Below are 21,050 nucleotides of genomic sequence, written 5' to 3'. Positions count from 1 at the left end.
CAGCACCTCCCTTGTGACATGTTCAAAGTTCTTCCGGAGGTGGGAATTGAAACTCTCTCTCTGACAGGAGACTCTGCCAGACGTTCCCAGCAAACCCTCACAATGCGTTTGGGCCTGCCAGGTCTGTCCGGCATCCTCCCCCACCATCGCAGCCAACTCACCACCAGGTGGTGATCGGTAGAAAGCTCCACCCCTCTCTTCACCCGAGTGTCCAAAACATGAGGCCGCAAATCCGACGACACAACTACAAAGTCGATCATGGAACTGCGGCCTAGGGTGTCCTGGTGCCAAGTGGACATATGGACACCCTTATGTTGGAACATGGTGTTTGTTATGGACAATCTGCGACGGGCACAAAAGTGGTGCGGGGGGTGGTTTAGGTTTGGTTGATATCAACACTTCAGTCATCAACAATTGCATCATCAGAGAAGTGGACATTGGAACAGTGTAGGACTGACTTGGTAGGATATGTACAGCAAGTAGTGGACACAGAGAGAGAGATCAGAAAGTATAAGAAAAAGTGTCTACATTTGATTATTTACAATCCGAAGAGGTATGATGAGGAAGGGAGGGTGTTAGTTTAGGGTTGCAGTTGCCTGGAGGTGTTCTTTTAGTGCAGTTTTGAAGGAGGATAGAGATGCCCTTTCTTTTACACATTTTGGGAGTGCATTCCATATTGATGTGGCTTTGAAGGAGAATGAGTTAAGACCTTTGTTAGATCGGAATCTGGGTTTAACGTGGTTAGTGGAGCTCTCCCTGGTGTTGTGTTGTGCACTAGACTTGTTTTAATTTAGCATGGCCGTTTATACCTAAACAAGCTTTATTAAGTAAAACGGTTAAATACCTTACTTCAATTTTGTTTTCATTTTAAAAATGTGCCAAACGACACCCATTGTCTTTTAAACTAGTTTAAGATGATTAAATATATCAAATTACAGTACATGATATATTTAATATCAAATTACAGTACTTGATATATTTAATATCAAATTACAGTACTTGATATATTTCATCATCTTAAATTAGTTTAAAAGAGATCGGATGTCGTTTGACACATTCTTAAATGAAAACAAAATTGAAGTAAGGTATTTAACCGTTTTACTTAATAAAGCTTGTTTAGGTCGTAAACGTCGATGCTAAATTAAAACAAGTCTTGTGCGCAATATCCGCCCACTACGTCGCTTCCGGTCTTCGTTCGCTGTATAACAGCTATGGCGTCCAGTGGTGAGGTGTGTGGTTGTTTTACAATTTTAAAAGCAACTCATATGAATTACTCATGTCTTACTTATGTTTTACTTGTAAAAATGGCCTTTATACTGAGCCTTAACGTGTACATAGTCAATATTTATTGGAACGGTCTGTCGTTGTTGAGACGTTGTTATGCTAATACTTGCTAATGTGAGCTAACAGCAGATCACTAAAATCCTTCAGACGCGTCCCGATTTTTGTCTGCGGTTGACAGTGTCTGTTCAAAGATTGTCTGCCATTGAATACGTGTATGTATGTTAGAGCGATTACATTTGATAATTGTAACGGTGTGGTTTCCTTCCAGGAGGAGAGTGTACCTACGGAACAGGAGTCAACTGAAACCAGCGCGTCAACGAAGAGAGAAGAGAGATTACGCAAATTCCGAGAGTTGCATTTTAAACGGGTAACATTTTGACTTTTTTAACGACTGAAAGTGTTCAATAATTTTGTGAGCGATATGTAGGTGAACGATTTTAGTGTCTGAACCCTTCGTGCTAACAGGCTGATGACGTAGTGGCTGTATAGTAAACAAAGCACTTAGACTTCGACACAATTTAATTATCCACAAGGGAAATTGTTCCACACAGTAGCTAAGGGTGGAAAGGATAATGCAGGTATAAAGTACTTGCACAAAGTTTTACTGTAGTTAAGTCCTGGTTGGATTTGATTATAAAAGTTGTCCCAATTGCAATCGGAAAATCAACGGTGATTGTCTTCTCAGGATGCTTTTAGTACAATAAAAGGTCTGTTTTTTTAAACAAACAAAAAATACAACAACTGCCTATCTTAAAATGTCCTTTAGTGGTTTAACAGAATTTTTTTCATAGTTACTAAATGTACAGAATAAAAAATGCTTGTCTGGCCTTCATGTTTGTCGCTCCACACTTACATGTACACAAAAGTAGTCCATGAGATGCACGTAGCAATTTGCAGTCATGTTGTTGTTACCATAGACATATACATTCATTGATAGTTAATGTTAGCTAGTCAAATCATTAGCTCACAACACACAAAGATAATGCACTTATTACGTAATTTCGCCATAAGAGGGCGGGATATAACGCTTAAAGGGAAACAGCACTTTTTTGGAATTTTGCCCATCATTCACAATCTTTATGAGAGACAATAACACATTTGAGTTTTTTTGCATTCTAATTTGTAATAACTGGCTTGTTCTAGGTGGCGAGCAATGCTGCTAATGGGAGCAACAATATTTGGTTTACGTTCCGTAACCTGAATAATAACCAATCTGTAGCGACATTGTTATTGTAAGAGTGAACACTGAGGAACTGTTTTTCTAGCATAATAACCCATCGCCTTGCTCAAAGAGACACTCAGACTGCTTCGGCATTAGCAAGGTAAGCTAGCTTCTGTGTCAGCAGCTGAATGGCTTTTGATGCACAACAAAATGCGATTGCACACCAATTTGTACAGACTGTAAAACATGAACAGTCAAATTAGAGCCTGCATTTCATAATTTGTTTGTACACAGCTAGCTCGACAGTGTATGTAGTTGTACTGACAAGCATGACGTGCTCCACGTATCATGATCACTATTATAGTAACTTACTAAAAGGACAGTTGTCCGTTTGTTTCAGCTGGCCGGGGAATTTTCCAGTAGATTTTGGATAGGTGGAAAAAAGTTTCTACCAATGCAGAGCGCAAACAGTTTGTTTTTCATCGTGTTGCAATTTCTTTCTCCTCGCCAGACACAATAAGCCTTTCCATCAATAACAACAGTGTGCACCTCTCATTGCAACAGAAGCACTCCATTTCTGTCGGCATAGATTGGAAAGCTCCACATTTATACATCCAAATCATGTCGGTCCTAACTCTCTCGGCGGCCGTCTGCTGCAACCTTTCATCCTCTCTTCGTGCTCGCTCAGCTTCTATAACCAGTAGTTCATCCTCCGTATATTAGGGTTCATGAAGATAAGATTGTGAATACTCATTTGTGCAAACATAATTGTGTATTACAATGTCTGCCATGATTAGAACACATGCATTCGTTGCCGGAAGTAGGTAGTGCGTTGCTTTGGACATTGAAATAAATGCGCCCAGGAAATAAGTTCCGGTAATGATTAAAATGACCAAAATACGGTAAACATTGTACATATTACAAATTGTTATGAATGTGTCTGTTACATTATATATTAATGTTTATTAAATATTATATATGTATTATATATTTTGTGTGTGTATATATATATATATATATATATATATATATATATATATATACACACATATGTGCGTGTGTATACATATGTATATATGTATATATTAATATATATGTGTATGTGGGTGTGTGCATATACAGTTGCAAGAAAAATTATGTGAACCCTTTGGGATAACTTGGATTTCTGCATAAATTGTTCATAAAATGTGTTTTGATCTTCATCGAAGCCACAACAATAGACAAACACAGTCTGCTTAAACTAAAACCGCGCAAACAATTATACATTTTCATCTTTTTATTGAACACAATATTCACGGTGCAGGGTGGAAAAAGTATGTTTTGTAAAAAAAAAAAGAAGGCTAATGACTTCTCCAGGAGCTGATTGGAGCCAGGACTCAGACAACATGGAGTCTCATCAATGTGACGAGAGCATATGTGTTGGTTAAAGCTGCCCTGCCCTAAAAAACATACACCTGTGTGCTGTTCTCAAGAAGCATTGCCTGATGTGAACCATACCTCGCACAAAAGAGCTCACAATAGATCTACGATCAAGAATTGTTAATTTTCATGAAGCTGGAAAGGTTTACAAAAGTATCTCTAAAAGCCATGATGTCCATGTTTCCACGGTAAGATAGACTGTCTACAAATGGATAAAGTTCAGCACTGTTGCTACTCTCCATAGGCGTGGTCGACCTGTAACGATGACTGTGAGAGCACAGCTCAGAATGCTCAGTGAGATGAAGAAGAATCCTAGAGTGTCAGCTTAAGACTTACAGAAATCTCTGGCACATGCTGACATTATTGTTGACGAATCTACAATACGTAAAACATTGAACAAAAATGGAGTTCATGGGAGGACACCACTGAGGAAGCCACTGCTGTCCAAAAAAACATTACTGCACGTTTAAAATTTGCTAAAGAGCACCTGGCTGTTCCACAGCACTACTGGCAAAATATTCTGTGGACAGATAAACCCAACATTGAGTTGTTTGGAAGGAACCCACAATGCTATGTGTGGAGGAAAAAAGGCACAGCACACCAACATCAACACCTCATCCCAACTGTGAAATTTGGTGGATGTGGCATCATGGTTTGGGGGTGCGTTGCTGCCTTGGCTTTTATCAATGGAAAAATGAATTTCCAAGTTCATCAAGACATTCTGGAAGAAAACTTAAGATCAACTGTCTGCCAACTGAAGCTCAACAGAGGATGCGTGATGCAACAGGACAGCAACCCCTAGCATAGAAGTAAATCAACAACAGAATGGCTTCAACAGAAGAAAATACGCCTTCTGGAGTGGCCCGGTCAGAGTCCTGACGTCAACCTGATTGAGATGCTGTGGCATGACCTCAAGAGAGCGATTCACACCAGACATCCCAAGAACATTGCTGCACTGAAACAGCTTTGTGAAGAGGAATGGTCCAAAATTCCTCTTGACCGTTGTGCAGGTCTGATCTGCAACCACAGGAAACGTTTGGTTGAGGTTATTTCTGCCAAAGGAGGGTCAACCAGTTATTAAATCCAAGGGTTCACATACTTTTTCCACCCTGCACTGTGAATGTTTACATGTTGTGTTCAATAAGCAGATGAAACCCTGTATTTTTTTGTGCGGTATTAGTTTAAAGGCCTACTGAGACCCACTACTACAGACTACGCAGTCTGATAGTTTATATATCAATGATGAAATCTTAACATTGCAACACATGCCAATACGGCCGGGTTAACTTATAAAGTGCAATTTTAAATTTCCCGCTAAACTTCCGGTTGAAAACGCCTTTGGGTGATGATGTATGCGCGTGACGTAGCCAGTGAAACAGAAGTATCGGTACCCCATTGAATCCAATACAAAATAGCTCTGTTTTCATCTCATAATTCCACAGTATTCTGGACATCTGTGTTGGTTAATCTTTTGCAATTTGTTTAATGCACAATGGAGACTGCAAAGAAGAAAGTTGTAGGTGGGATCGGTGTATTAGCGGCGCACTACAGCAACACAACCAGGAAGACAGAGATGGATAGCAGACACGTTAGCCGGCGAACTCACCTTAACTTCCTCCGTCTCGCCGACCGCATCTGGGATCGGGTGAAGTCCTTCGTCGCACCGTCGATCGCTGGAACGCAGGTGAGCACGGGTATTGATGAGCAGATGAGGGCTGGCTGGCGTAGGTGGATAGCTAATGTTTTTAGCATAGCTCTGTGAGGTACGGTTGCTAAGTTAGCTTCAATGGCGTCGTTAGCAACAGCATTGTTAACCTTCGCCAGGCTGGAAAGCATTAACCGTGTATTTACATGTCCCTGGTTTAATAGTATTGTTGATCTTCTGTCTATCCTTCCAGTCAGGGATTTATTTATTTTGTTTCTGTATGCAGTTAAGCACGATGCTATCACGTTAGCTCCGTAGCTAAAGTGTTTCGTCTACGTATTGTCGTGGAGATAAAAGTCACTGTGAATGTCCATTTCGCGTTCTCGACTCTCATTTTCAAGAGGATATAGTATCCGAGGTGGTTTAAAATACAAATCCGTGATCCACAATAGAAAAAGGAGAGAGTGTGGAATCCAATGAGCCAGCTTGTACCTAAGTTACGGTCAGAGCGAAAAAAGATATGTCTTGCACTGCATTCTAGTCATTCACTCTAACGTTCCTCATCCACAAATCTTTCATCCTCGCTCAAATTAATGGGGTAATCGTCGCTTTCTCGGTCCGAATCGCTCTAGCTGCATTGTAAACAATAGGAACATGTGAGGAGCTGTTCAATTGACTACGTCACGCTACTTCCGGTAGGGGCAAGGCTTTTTTTTATCAGATACCAAAAGTTGCGATCTTTATCGTCGTTGTTCTCTACTAAATCCTTTCAGCAAAAATATGGCAATATCGCGAAATGATCAAGTATGACACAAAATGGATCTGCTATCCCCGTTTAAATTTAAAAAAATCATTTCAGTAGGCCTTTAAGCAGACTGTGTTTGTCTATTGTTGTGACTTTAATGAAGAGCAGCAGACATTTTATCACCAATTTATACAGAAATCCAAGTAATCCCAAAGTTGTTCACATACTTTTTCTTGCAACTGTATACTTATAGCGTATATATAAAAAATTGATGGAGGTTTTTGAAGACAACGTAGGGGACTCCCATTAGCTGTGATGTTAGCCGCATCTTGCAAGCATTTTTATATCTTTAGAATCTTCTTAAAAAAGACCAGGGTTCTTGTCTGTCATGATTGTGAATGATAGGCAAAGCAAAAAAAGTGCAGTATCTCTTTAAAACACTTTGGAAAGTTAGCGCCTTCTAGGCATCTGCGTAAAGCTTGCAACATTACATTTACTTAACAAGTTTATTAATTACCAAACATTTCATTTTCACATGTCGAACTGCACAGTAAGTTTAAAAACATGAATCACTAGTATCTTGCTTAGAATTGAGATCAAAATTCTCAGAGACCATGTTCACATGCTTTCATTTTTAAAGTTATCACACAGTTATTTTAAATTAATTAATTAATATTACGCTATTTATTGTCTTGTTCCGCTTTAAAGACATTTCCAATGGACTTTCTTCCATTCTTCATGGTAGGTTCTTGAAGAAATTACTACAAAAAAACAAATCCATCAATTAAAATTAATTATATGTTAGCTCATGCCACAATATACTAATTTGTATAATAAAAACATGTCAGAAAAAGTCAATGTGATCGCTTCTCACATGGGTTGATAGATGATAGCAGGCGCACCTTACTGGGGCACGGTAGAGTGAGGACAAAATACAACAAAGACAAACCTTGTGTAAAATGGCAGGATTTGTTTATGATGCAGCTCGTTAAGTACAAATGTTTTCAAAAGTCTAAAATATTTACAAATTTTTATCACGTTTGTGAGACTTGTCATCGCCATTTTTTGTTTTATTGATCAGCCCTACTATATAGTGTCTTGACAGTTACGATGTATTTTCCTCTCCAGAATGAAGCACGCAAGCTCAATCACCAAGAAGTTGTCGAGGAGGATAAGCGACTGAAACTACCCTCAAACTGGGAGGCGAAAAGAGCCAGATTAGAGTGGGAAGTTGCTGACAATGAGAAGAAAAAGGTATGTACACTTGGATGCATAGTAAACATTTCTATGAGAAGTCACATTGTTATTTGGTACCTGGAAGCATAGTTGTCATAAAATTCAAATTGTTATGACACATTTAATAAATCTTTCTCCACTCATTACTCAGGGTTTCCACATCTAAAAAATAAGTCATGTTTTTTTACGTGAAAACTAATTATGATAATATAACATATTGTGGCCTGAAGAAGTCAAGTATGTCGCCATTTTTTACTTTTATTGCCAAAATTATGCTAACAACCGATTTAATTCCAACAAGTATTCCCTCCCGTGCAATCAGTTTCGTGTCTGTGCTTCCCCTGACACACAACACGTCTTCATTCTCTACCAATCACACACGGATGGTGTATTCATGATCATGGGAAATGAACATCAAATCAAAACCACACGAACATAAAACATTACCACCAGCATGTCGTTATAGTATGAATGGCTATATATAGCCTATTATTTGCGCACTATTTACTAGTAATGCACCAAAAATTTGGCCGCCAACAAAGGACTTTGATCACCAAAAACAGCGCTGTCGGAACCAGATGTTGTGACATAATCAAGACACGTGTGATTGTCTGGTGCGTAGTCAGCATGTCTGCAATGTAGATGTAACTTTAATACATCCCAGATATACCCGCCGACAGCAATCTACAAAATATGCAAATATTAAGAGGACAGTGGTGACTTTTAAGGAGAGAAAGTCCAACTGGAGCACCAGCGCGAAGCTATTGTGACGTCATGCTCGCTGCAGATCGCTTTTTGTCGGGGACATCAAGCAACAGAAGGAGAGTCTCCTAATACAAAGTACATTTTATAACAACACCAGAAAAAGTTGCTTGATTTGTTGGTAGTTGTTTTTAATAAAGTAAAAGTCTCTATACACTTGAATAATTCTCAACAAAGTACATTGTACAATAAGCAGCAACAATTGAAAATTGAGCAAAACGAAATAATATACAATTGTATGTTAATACTAATTAATAATAACACAGATTTGTTTTTAAATGTATGTATACATTTTTTTAGCCTTTTTAGAGAAAATTATACGATGACGTCATTGTGACCACACCCCCACCGCCACAGGTATCTTGACAATCCAAGGGAAACTCTGTTATTACCAATAGATTGTTTTTATTACATTTTTGGTGTGGTTCTACGCAGTTACGAAATTACCGTATTTTCCGGCTAGTGCGTCCCCGTATATAAACCACACCCACTAAATTTTACAGAAAAAAAAGTTCCATATATTAGCCGCACTGGCCTGTAAGTTAAAAGTTCAAGTTAAAGTACCAATGATTGTCACACACACACTAGGTGTGGTGAAATTTGTCCTCTGCATTTGACCCATCCCCTTGGGGAGAAGTGGGTAGCAGCGGCGAGCCGCAGATATATACATTGTGAAATTAGTTATTTACACTGAAATGTTTTGTAAATGTTTATTTACATATGTTAATTGTTTCCAAATGATGTCTGTAACACTGCCGTATATTGGCTGATCAAACAAAACAGACGTCATCGTCATGGTCACACAAGCTGTGGAAACTAGCTCTCCAATAGGCTGAAAAGACTCAACTCCACTGTGATGTCTTGAAAAATTTACTGAGGAATTTGTAAAACTTGAACAATACAAAAGAATGCCATAGTAAGGTAACAGTACTAACATGGACACTTGTAAACGTGTTAGAATATTAGCTAATGCTAATGACACTAGCCTTCATTACATTACGATAGCACCGACAAATATGCATGAAATCACAACTACAGAAATCACACATCGATCCATTTTCTACCGCTAGTCCCTTTCGGGGTCGCGGGGGGTGCTGGAGTCTATCTCAGCTGCATTCGGGCGGTAGGCGGGGTACACCATGGACAATGGGACAGTTTATTAAGTAAGAAATGTTTGAGGTAAATTGTAAAATTTACAAACGTTGCTTGGAGTGATGAATGAAGAATCCATACTAGTAGAAACGCTACGGTTGATTAGAAGAAGTAACGGCACTCTACCTCCGGGTTTAAGCTTTAAACAGCAGGAATTTACATTCACCCAGCAGCACCTGCTGTGAGCGAACTCGTCCAAAAGATGGCGTCGTAGCACAAATAATAACACACTATTTAAGTGTCTTTGCATGTGTTTAATGAAAACTATTTGCTTTATGGCCGTTAGCAAAGAAAAAAACATTAACTGGCCGGACTGTTTCATAAGCCGCCGCAGGGTTCAACGCTTAGAAAAAAAGTAGCATAATTCACTGTATTTTTTAATCACAACAGTGATGTTGCTCGGTACATATCCTGCGTTTATGACTCATTAAAATCTGAAAGGATGCACTAAACTCAATATTAATGCGTCCCGGGACCCACCTCGTTTTCCACATAAAAAACGATACATTGTAAACATTAAACAACTTGTGTTTAATCATAGTAACTGGCAAAAGAAGCCTTGTTTTTGGCGCACCACATTATAAGGCGCATTAAAGGGGTCATATTATGATTTTTTTTCTAAATTTGAAACACTTGTGTTCTACATAACATGTAATGGTGGTTATTTGGTCAAAATGATGCATAGATTATGTTTTACTGAACATCTTCAAGTCGTCTTCTGACCGTCACTTCAGGATGCGCCGTTTTGTGGGCGGACTTATTTATGTGGCTCCACTTCGACAGCGTCTTCTCCCCTTCATCTTTGTTGTACCGGTGTAGCGTGCAAGGACGGGAGTAGAAGAAGTGTCAAAAGATGGAGCTAACTGTTTTAATGACATTCAGACTTTACTTGAATCAATAACGGAGCAGCATCTCCTCATCCGTGGCTCACTGGTGCAACAACAACGCCGGAAATGTGTACCGTGAAAAAACGTCCAACCGAAACTCTCTAATAACTAAAGCCGTAATGCTCCAACAATCCATTAAGCGGTGCGGCTTCTTAGGTTACCAAAGTCGTACTAAAACAATTTGACCGATTTTTGAGCGCCGTGTGTAATGTTCTATATTCTCAATGGAACATTTAAAGTCTTGGTGTTGCTTACTGGTGTCATCTTGCAATCTACACATGTCTCTTGTGTGACTGCCATCCACTGGTCACACTTATTACACCATGTACCAAATAAAAGAGCTTCGAGGTCGGTAAGCACAACAATAATTATTCCGTACATTAGGCGCACCGGGTTATAAGGCGCACTGTCGATTTTTGAGAAAATGAAAGTGTTTTAAGTGTGCCTTATAGTTCGGAAAATACGGTACTTTGCACAGACGTGATCCCCTGTACAAAGTATTGCAACATGCTAATTTAGCCGCTGCCAAAACAACTAGTTCGTCACCGCTGATTTCCTTTCAACAATTGAAAATACAAACTTCATAGTAAATAAACCAACGTTTCCACTGCTCAATGCTGTGTTCATTTGTGCTGAATATGTTTCAAAGTTTAAGGACTGTGCTGTAATTAAATAAATAAATAATAAGACGGTGGAGATGATAAAAAGTACATTGACTGGCAGCCGCCTTTTTGTTAGGCCAATACGACGTCTGCGCATACATCGTGCTTCCAACGAGATTCGTTTATTTCATGAGTAAGCAGGAAAAGAAGAACGCAAAAATGCCACCCAAGAATAAGATAATTGCACTATTGCAGCTAGAGGTGGGGATCTTTGGGCACTTCACGATTCGATTACGATTCAGGAGCTATGATTCGAGTAAAAATCAATTATTGATGCATCTTTAGTTTATATATATTGATGCAGTGTTACATTTCTTTTTGTTTCACTAAACAAGCGTTTCTCACTTGCAACATAAAAATAAATCATTTGGAATAAGAAGTAGTTAAATTAATTCCCACATTTATTAAATTACTTCAAATGTGTGCAGAACTGGACTATAAGTGCCAGATGGTAAAGGTGTTGGTTGGATCTCTTGGTAAGGTGGCTCGCTGCAGTCAGACAAATTTTAAAACTGTCTGCATGACTTAATGTACAATAAATAAATCGATTATCGACGTTTACTAATCGATTCGATAATCTTCCATGTCCGAATTGCGATGCATCTAAAAATCTATTATTTCCGCCACTTCTAATTGCATCTGTATTTTCTGCTCCCACTACGTCTACATTCCTCCCTGACTCTGATCAGCCCAGAGAGAGTTCCTCAACATTGCCTGTACCTACTTCTGCCTCTTTTTTTAAAATAAAAAATAAAAAAAATTCTGCACTTTTATTGAATTTTCATGTTGGTATTACAGACCATAGAGACACCATTTGTTTTGGAAGAAACTTTTCAGATTTAGAATTGTATTTGTTTAATTTCAGATACATTTTGAACATATATGAATATATCCGTTTATAATAAACATATAAACCCCCATCAAAGGAGTTTAACACTTAATTCAATTTAAGAAATAAATACATTTCTGGGGAGTCAGGTCCTACTGAATTTCCCAGGGACCAACTCAACTCACCACCTGTGGGTCCCAGGGACTCACTAAATTGAAAACCTATCAACATCACTGACACAATAGGGATTTTGGGATAAACGGTATTAATAAAGACCGTGGTAAAACTCCTGACGGTTAGTGTTACTGTTTTGAATTAATCAAAAACTGTGATTAATAACTGCACTTTGATAAACTGACTGGAGCCAGTTCGCTAGCTTAAATGCTAACATTAAGGCAAGAGACATTAACTTATTTTTCCATTAAGGAACAACATACCGTATTTTTCGGACTATAAGTCACTCCGGAGTATACGTCGCACCGGACAAAAATGCACAATAAAGAAGGAAAAAAGTCGCATTTTTGGGGGAAATTTATTTGATAAAATCCAACACCAAGAATAGACATTTGAAAGGCAATTTAAAATAAATAAAGAATAGTGAACAACAGGCCATACTTGCCAACCCTACCAAATTTTCCGGGAGACTCCCGAAATTCAGCGCCTCTCCCAAAAACCAAATATTCTCCCGAAAATCTCGCGATTCAATCGCGAGATTTTCGGGAGAATATTTGCAGACCTGAGTGAGGACAGCCTTTTTTCACGTCCGCTTTCCCACGATATAAACAGCGTGTCTGCCCAATCGCGTTATTTCATACGACGCGTCCGGCATACCGCCGATGAGCATGGTGCAGATGGAGAAGATCTTCTCGGCGTCCGTGTTGGCGCACACGTTGCCAAAGCCGACGCTGGTCAGGCTGCTGAGGGGGAAGTAGAGGGCGGCGATGTACGAGCTGCGCACCGACGGGCCGCCGACCGTGTTGTTGACATAGGGCATCTCCAGGCGTTTGCCCAGCTCATGGAGCCATCTTTGGGGAAGAGACGGGAAGACAACAGGGTGACAAGAACTAAATCATCCAGACTAGAGATAAATTGTATTATGTTTATCTTACCTGAAAATAAATATATTTATAAAAAAAATTTTTAAAAACTAAATACATTTTTATTATATTTTGCTAAAAACATCAAAATTAATTGTATTTTTATTTGTATTTTTTCTGACTCCTTATTACATCCAGCCATAGAATTATACATTAAAATAAACATATTTGAAATAATTAATTTGAAATGATCATAATAATTCATTTAAAATGACCATATTTAATTATTAAAATAATTGCTTGTTTATCAACAACTTTAGCATTTTATTCATTACATTTTGAAGCTCTCAGAAGACAAGTTGTTATATTCCTTAAAGATTTATTTATGCAAGTTTGAAGTATCAATTATCTAAACACAGTTTCGTTTGCATATTTTCAGGATATATATATATATATATATATATATATATATATATATATATATATATATATATATATAATTAAATACTTGACTTGGTGAATTCTAGCTGTAAATATACTCCTCCCCTCTTAACCACGCCCCCCGCCATGATCCGCCCCCGCCGAATTCTTATTGGTTGACGTGTGTGACGATTGCTGACGTGTGTGTGACGATTGCGGACATTTGCTTCGTCTCTTACGCGAATGAGATAAATAATATTATTTGATATTTTACGGTAATGTGTTAATAATTTCACACATAACTCGCTCCGGAGTATATGTCGCACCCCCGGCCAAACTATGAAAAAAACCGTGATTTATAATCCGAAAAATACGGTACTCCAATCTAAACTTACATAAACACATTGCTGTCTGAGTAACTAAACTATTCAATTGTGTACATTAAACCTACAAGCTCTTTTCTCCTAGTACAGTGTGATCGTTCTATACTCAGAGGAAGGAATACAAGGCGGAAGTGTTTTTATGTTGCGCTCAAGGACCGTTGAACAGAGTAGGAGGCCACAACAACCTCCAGAAATAATAATACTTTGTATTTGTTGTACACTTTTCATTCAAATAACTCTTAGTGCTACTATACTGACCGATATTTTAAAAGCTTAGCCGTTAAAACAGAGAAAACACTAAGACTAAAACACTATCACTGAACCATAAAAAACACAAAACATGCAAAATAGTGGGTTTTCGGTGTGTTTACTTCTTTAGTTGTTTAAAAAAACCTTGTTCCGAAAGATTTCGGTTAATGTACAAGTATTTTTTTGAGCATATTCAACAATACTGCAATAATAATAACTACAAATTTTGGTCATAATAACCATGATATGAAAATGTAATATTGTTACACCCCTATCGCACAATAAGGTTTTAAAGTTCTATATAAATTGTTGCTCAGATATGTGAACAGGGAATTTAGGATTTGTACAATAGGGTCGAGACACCTTGGCACACACCTGAGGCATTATACAGTATGCAATTTAACTGGTTTTCCAGATAATGTTGGTCAGTCTGCTGTGACCAGATTGTCAATAAACAGCAGAAAAAAATTAATAATCTCGTTGTAGCAAAATTAAGTGGGTGAAATGGAGACAAAAAACCGCACTGCATCAAAGATTACTACATAGGCATTCTTTCAAACCGTTAGATTTTCCTCTTTGCTTACAATTGGTTTGCAATTTGTCAGTATAGTGACTTTGTATTTCAGGAATGTGCTGAAAGAGGTGAAGACTACAACAGAGTGAAACTAATGGACATCACGGCTGATGATGCAGAGCGGTGGGCGAGAAAGAAAAAGAAGAAAAACCCGGACACCGGATTTGCAGGTTGGTATGCACCGAAGACTGTGCAGATTCAGCTCTTTTATTGTTGATTTGACGGTATAGTGGAGTGGTTGGTTTTTGGGTTCCCTTGTTTATTTGACAAATTGTTTTGCATTCAGCAAAATTGTTCTTCAGCATTACACACATTTCTAACGGAAATACAATTTTTTTCTCCCACATCAGTAATAATTGTTTTTATTATATTTATGTCTGCGCTCGGAATCTTTCTGTGTGGAGTTTGCATGTCCTCCCCGTGACTGCGTGGGTTCCCTCCGGGTACTCCGGCTTCCTCCCACTTCCAAAGACATGCACCTGGGGATAGGTTGATTGGCAACACTAAATTGGCCCTAGTGTGAGAATGTGAGTGTGAATGTTGTCTGTCTATCTGTGTTGGCCCTGCGATGAGGTGTTGACTTGTCCAGGGTGTACCCCGCCTTCCACCCGATTGTAGCTGAGATAGGCTCCAGCGCCCCCCGCGACCCCGAAGGGAATAAGCGGTAGAAAATTGATGGATGGATGTTTTTATTATACAGATGAACAATATAACAGCAACATTAAATGTGATAACAAATTGTCAATTTTAATAGCAGGAGCTTGTACGCAAATTATAACAACGTGAAGCACTTTTTAGAACGATTCAACAAACACTTCAAAGTGATCGCTGTCACAGAAACATGGATCGATGATAAAAAAGGAATATATTTTGACCTGGAAAGATATGAACTAAATTACGTCAACAGAATCAACAAAAACGGAGGAGGAGTAGCTGTGTACGTGATGAAGAACCTGAACTACAAAGTGGTAAAAACATGTCATTTGCTTAGAATGCATAACCATTGAAATATGTCAGTTTATAACCTAAAATCACAAAGACAAGCAGAATCACAGGACACTGTGCCACACTTATTGATATTTTTATAAATGATTTTGATAACACTACAAGTGGTCTACTTATAACCGACATTAGTAATCATCTGCCAGTTTTCGCAACTGCTAAAACATAACACAGAGCACTTCACTTCATGAATACATGACCTTGTCTGTTAATAATAAAGGCTGCTAAAGATCGCAAAAGAAATAAGATGGTCACGCATTGCTTTCGCCGTATACATTCATGCCTAATGGGATTAACAAGTTCAACATGCTTTAACTTTGTCAGGAAGTCATATGGAACTTTTGTGATGCGTTTTTTTTTTTTTAGATTGTTGTGTATCTACTGAAAGGCATTGGTCTTGAACTTCAAAGAGAGACTGCTTGTTGTGGTGAATTTACGCCAATGTTGCCTCTCACACACACACATCACATCTTTTTGCAGGTTATGCCGAGGCCCAATTGAGACAGTATCAGAGGCTCACCAAGCAGATCAAACCTGACATGCAAAACTATGAGAAACAGCGAGAGGAATGGTGAGTAGATGTCCTGTGTTTACATTTACATTACAAGGTATTACAAATTATTAGGAAAAAATACAATCGCAAAGCCAATTGTCCAGTGTAGGAGTATTTCAGCTTCAAACAAGTGAGCAGGATGAGTTCATCAACACGGATGAATGAGCAAGCATGCCAATTTGTTGGAAAAAGATAGCAACAACTACAAAAAACAGTTTTTCCAACCAGGGAAAAATTGTACTTCAAAGATGTTCAATATTGAAATGCATTTTTTGCTAACAGAAAGTAAGAGTCCATTTGTTATTGTTTACTTGTTTTGGATAATTACAAGTTTCTGACTTTCTAGTCACAATGCTTTTAAAAAAAATAATAATTTATTGCATTTGAAAGGTTTACTATTATTATTATTATTGTATTTTATGATTACTTTAGTGCTTGATTTGGTGTCAAAACAATTCTGACAATATGTCATTCAGCAAGATGTATTATCGGCCCAGACCTAGACGCACACGGCTGCAAGTATGGAAAAGTATTATCAATACTTGTTTTTAATTTATTTGACAAAAAAGCCGAAATGATCACTCACAAGGTTTCATTATCCAGCAGTCCCTCCATCACATGTGCACAAGTCTTATACATAAACTGCTGTACCCAAGTTAGCCCTGGGGATAGTTTCATCCAAACTGTGCACTGTAATTTAAAGATTTTAAGCTCTAAATCTACGGTATGCACATGAAGGTCAAACAAGCGCCTGCAGGGTTTTTTTGCCTTTTATAATTCCCGCATGCAGAAGCATGAAGAATGCACCGACACATTTTGCCCCTAGCCACGCCGTCGTCTTTCATCAAAACGGCCGAGTTCACAATAGTATCATAGAGAAGCCCATTTAAGCGTGGTAAAAAGCTGATTAGTTATGGTTGGTGCATTTATCATTTGTTTTGCCCATACTCCACAGCGGTGAGGACTTCCACCCCACATCCAATAGTCTGATCCATGGCACCCATGTCCCGGGTGAGGATTGCATCGACCGCATGGTGGATGACGTGGAGAAACAGTAAGTCTCAGTCAAAAGTTGATGGCAGTGAAGTCACGCTATTTTTCCCTGCAGTCATTTTTTCAAGACACCTCTGTGCTGAATGATTACTGCTTCCCCTCCGTCAATCCACTAAAATAATGGGAACGTTTTGCTCCTCACTGGAATGCTTAGTAGAAGTCTGTGACTTACGGCAGCATGTTGTCTTAGTCTGTCTGAATTTGGCTGCTCTGTTCAATTCTAACACCAACATTATCTAAGTGGTTTGTTGAATTTCTCCCACACACCACAAACCAACTCACCGGCCACGACTACTGTTGTTCCGATACAAATAATTTGGTACCGGTACCAAAATGTATTTCGTTTCAAAATAAAGGGGACCACAAAAATGTCATATTGACTTCGGTTTAACAGAACTTCTTACGATATATTAAACATGTTTCTATTGCACTCAAAGAACAATTTTAGAACATTAAAATAGAAATTAAAAGGCATCAAACACATTAGGCTTGTCTTACTGCACTCAAAGAACAATTTGGCAATTATATATATATTACATAAAGCCTGCTAAATCTAGCATTGGGTTAGAATAGAATAGAAAGCTTTATTGACATTGTATTAAGTGGTTCATGATTTATGATTGCCACTTTTGATCTGTGCTTTAAGACAAACACAATAATTACTGAACACTAAAAACAACGCTATGGCTAAAACTGCACAGATAGGTTATGTAGCAGGTAAAACACGAGTTTACGCTACATGGGAGGTTTTGACTGCGCTAATAATTGGCAACAAGCCAACCAGCTGCGTGCACGTCTACGTATCTATATGTGCACAGCAGGGGAGCTTGTTAACTACATTACCTGTCACTCTTTAAACTCCTTGTACAGATCTGAATGCTTGTTATTTAATTGTTTAGCTAAGTTTGAAGCAAAGATGATAATGCTGTATTGCCACCTTTTGGTGAGGTGTGTTTTAAAGCAGTGCAGCGCTTCTGTGTTTGAAGCCTCACCTGTATCAATAGTTTTGAACCCCAACTGCCTTAATATTACGCTTCACGCACCCTCTTTATTAACCAGTAGAATTGCCTTTTTTTTTTGTCATTCTTCCCCTCGACACTGTTTGTTTGTATACGCTGTGTATGCTTTTTGACACACTCACCATCATGCGCTCTGGCTCTGTACGTCACGGCCGCACGGCAGCATGCGCATGAAAAAAAAGTACCAGTATTCTTCAAAGGCGAGAGATGAAAGATGAGATCTGTTGGTAAAAAAAAACGTCATGTATTGGTTGTTTGTTTTGGTTTCTTATTGTAAAAGCAAAACCACTTTGGCAATTAAAACTGTTTTATGTGTTTGGAACACAAGTACAACCCAAAATTCTATTTGTACTGATGAATTGATTAAGGGCATTTTTACATAATTTTACCAACTTCTTGACGTTTAGTAGAGTAGGCTGAAAAAGGCACACTTGTTTATATTGTTACCCACATTCCAGTGTAAAAACAGTGCCATTTTTTGCACAAGACGTTATGTCCGGTGGAAGAATCACACAGCTCAAGCACTTGCACGGAAAACAAGCTGTTAAACATTCAGAGCAGACTCACTCAGACTGCCTTTTAGGTAATTTTATCATTTCCATACCAACAAAGCAAGAAGAAGACACCCAAAAGTACAAAAACGCTCCACTTTTCCAAACGCGCTAGCTCGATGCTTGGATTTGCCATAGAAATGATAGGGATTAGCATTAGCGATTTTACATGACGATTTTAACACCTCCAAATTTGGGGGGAAAAAAAAAAAAGATGCACGTTACACTTAAACAGTTGGTGTGTAATTAGTACAAAACAGTATAAACACTTGATAGGACTCAACAAATGAAAAGACTGGCACTATAAACTTAATGGCAAAGACTACTTCCCGACTAAGGCATAGTTTTGAGTCGTGCATAAAGAGAGTATGGCCAACTAAACACCAGGCGCCATGACTGCTACCAACGACGTGTGCGGCTGTGTCCGGATGCGTGCAATTGCTGTCGTTTTGACGTTAGTTTTTCTGACGAAATAAAACAAAATATTTTGTCGATACATAGTTCCAAACATACTTCAGCTCATAAACTCACAATAAAACATGCTTTCATTTCATGAAAGTATAATTTTGCAGTCATATTTGACGCACTCCGCTGTTACATTCCTGCAGTGTTTCGTGACCAGCAGGCCCTCTAACATGCACCTGACGTCGCAAAAAATTTAGAAAACTACAGAAGGACCAAAAAAATTACTTATTACCCTCATTGTGTCAAAATCTTCATTAGCTTTGGACCAACAATCGTGGAAAACTGACTTTTGTGTGAAGTATGTCAACTGTGGTGGCTACCGCCAATGTATTTGTAATCACTGTATGTATCACTCATTATGTGTTTATATGGCGATTATATGGCCACATGGCTTAAAAAGGAAATCTCCGATTCTTTTCACAAAAAAATTTGATCTATGATTTTTTTTAAACAATTTTTCCATATTTTTAAAAGAAACCTAAATTACTTCTGTTATTATTTGCATTAGCTTCTGTATGTTGTCCTGAATAAAACGCAGACTTTGTGTCTCGTTTACTTGGCACAAGACGCAGTCATCGGTGGCTCTGCAGTGTTGATGGCCAACCTTCACTTACCAAAGTTGCCTTTTTTTCTGGGTTGTTGGGAAAGCGACGTAAAAGCTTTCCGCAATTCTTGCGGGTGGAGCAGCCCCATGCTGCACAACAGCTCATTTCTATGCGTCGAAAAACTAACGAGGAAGCGCCGCAAACACATAGCATCAGCTTAAAGTTGGTAGCAGTCATGTCCTTCTGTAGTCACATGAGTGCCTTTTGACCCATCATTGAGGAGATCACCTGAAACGGTTCTACACAACTCTGCTGTAGTCTACACACTGCTGCCATCTAACATCTTGGAACTACAACTGCATGCAAGGTCTACTACATAATACAGTACAGTACATGAGACACAAGTGTAAGATAACAACTGGACAGCACAGTGTTCAAATGTTTATTAAAAAAAATAGGCAGACTGTTAACACATTTGAACACACACAAAGGTACCAAAAATTGGTATCGTTACTATTTTGATTTAATATGAAGTGTATCCATCTTTATAACTTCTAGGCAACATTGAGGCGTTGTACAACCCATGCATCTGTAGTTGCTTTATTTAAGGAATTGTAAATTGATCAGAATAGAGTCTCAAAAAAAAACGAAATATTTCCTAAATGAAACTGATTTCAACATTTAAATGAGACAACGTAATACTAACACTATTCACATCAGGCTAAAAGATTTGAACAAGGTCGGCCTGTAAGAATTCTGTGCAGTATACCGGTAATTGAGGAAGGTGGATGTATATAAGTTAGGGCCTATCTGGCTCAAGGTAATACCTCCTGCAAACAGCTGATTGAAGGCAATTGAGTTTCATCTTAATGAGGTGATGATTATGCTGATTTATTAATATTGTTGGTCGACCAAATAACGCAGTACCAGTGTCAACACTTAAAGGACCCGTGAAACAAATCGATTCTTATTTTCTTACATCTGTATTGTCATGTGTGCAGAATTGAGAAGCGTGCCAAATACAGCCGACGCAGGGCCTACAACGATGACGCAGACATCGACTACATTAACGAGAGGAACGCCAAGTTCAACAAGAAGGCCGAACGTTTCTACGGCAAATACACGGCAGAGATCAAGCAGAACTTGGAGAGAGGCACTGCTGTTTGACTTCCATTTGTTCTTTTTACATATATTGTTTTGGGCTGTGATTAATGTGTTATGTAACAGTTCAAGAATACACTTTGAACTATCCTCACTTATTTTTCATTAAACCACTTTCATTGAAAGAAAAACACTCGTGTTTTGTGTGTCTCATGACAGCCAGCATTTTCAATATTGAGCGTGAGAATTAAAGTGGCTTCCAACCTTGAGGCTTCTTTGGTGGAAAATGTTAGCTGACGGATGTTTGATGTAGGT

General features: G+C 38.5%; 1 protein-coding gene across 2 annotated transcripts; it reads left to right on the top strand.

Annotated features, from left to right (window-relative positions):
• Positions 1-1,111: 1,111 nt before the first annotated feature.
• On the top strand, positions 1,112-20,927 carry syf2 (SYF2 pre-mRNA-splicing factor). Of its 2 annotated transcripts, none has more exons than XM_062041814.1 (7): positions 1,112-1,229; positions 1,553-1,651; positions 7,384-7,509; positions 14,499-14,616; positions 15,929-16,019; positions 16,957-17,055; positions 20,636-20,926. In XM_062041814.1, exons 1-7 carry the CDS (start codon positions 1,212-1,214, stop codon positions 20,799-20,801), a joined length of 717 nt encoding a protein of 238 aa, XP_061897798.1. In that variant the 5' UTR covers positions 1,112-1,211; the 3' UTR covers positions 20,802-20,926. The 2 variants fall into 2 exon arrangements, with proteins under 2 accessions (XP_061897798.1, XP_061897800.1); XM_062041816.1 differs by lacking the exon at positions 1,112-1,229 and adding an exon at positions 1,366-1,398 and having other exon boundaries at positions 20,636-20,927.
• Positions 20,928-21,050: the final 123 nt, after the last annotated feature.

Source organism: Entelurus aequoreus, linkage group LG03 (genome assembly GCF_033978785.1).
Source record: "Entelurus aequoreus isolate RoL-2023_Sb linkage group LG03, RoL_Eaeq_v1.1, whole genome shotgun sequence".
Lineage (NCBI taxonomy): Eukaryota > Metazoa > Chordata > Actinopteri > Syngnathiformes > Syngnathidae > Entelurus > Entelurus aequoreus.
Note: the sequence above shows the minus strand (reverse complement) of the source record. Positions and strands in the feature narration are given on the sequence as shown.

What these genes read in the sequence shown, in the direction of transcription:
- syf2 (XM_062041816.1), top strand. An exon ending in GAGAGTTGCATTTTAAACGG is followed by an intron (nt 1,652 to 7,383) that starts GTAACATTTTGA and finishes TTTCCTCTCCAG; the next exon opens with AATGAAGCACGCAAGCTCAA. An exon ending in GAGAAACAGCGAGAGGAATG is followed by an intron (nt 16,020 to 16,956) that starts GTGAGTAGATGT and finishes CATACTCCACAG; the next exon opens with CGGTGAGGACTTCCACCCCA.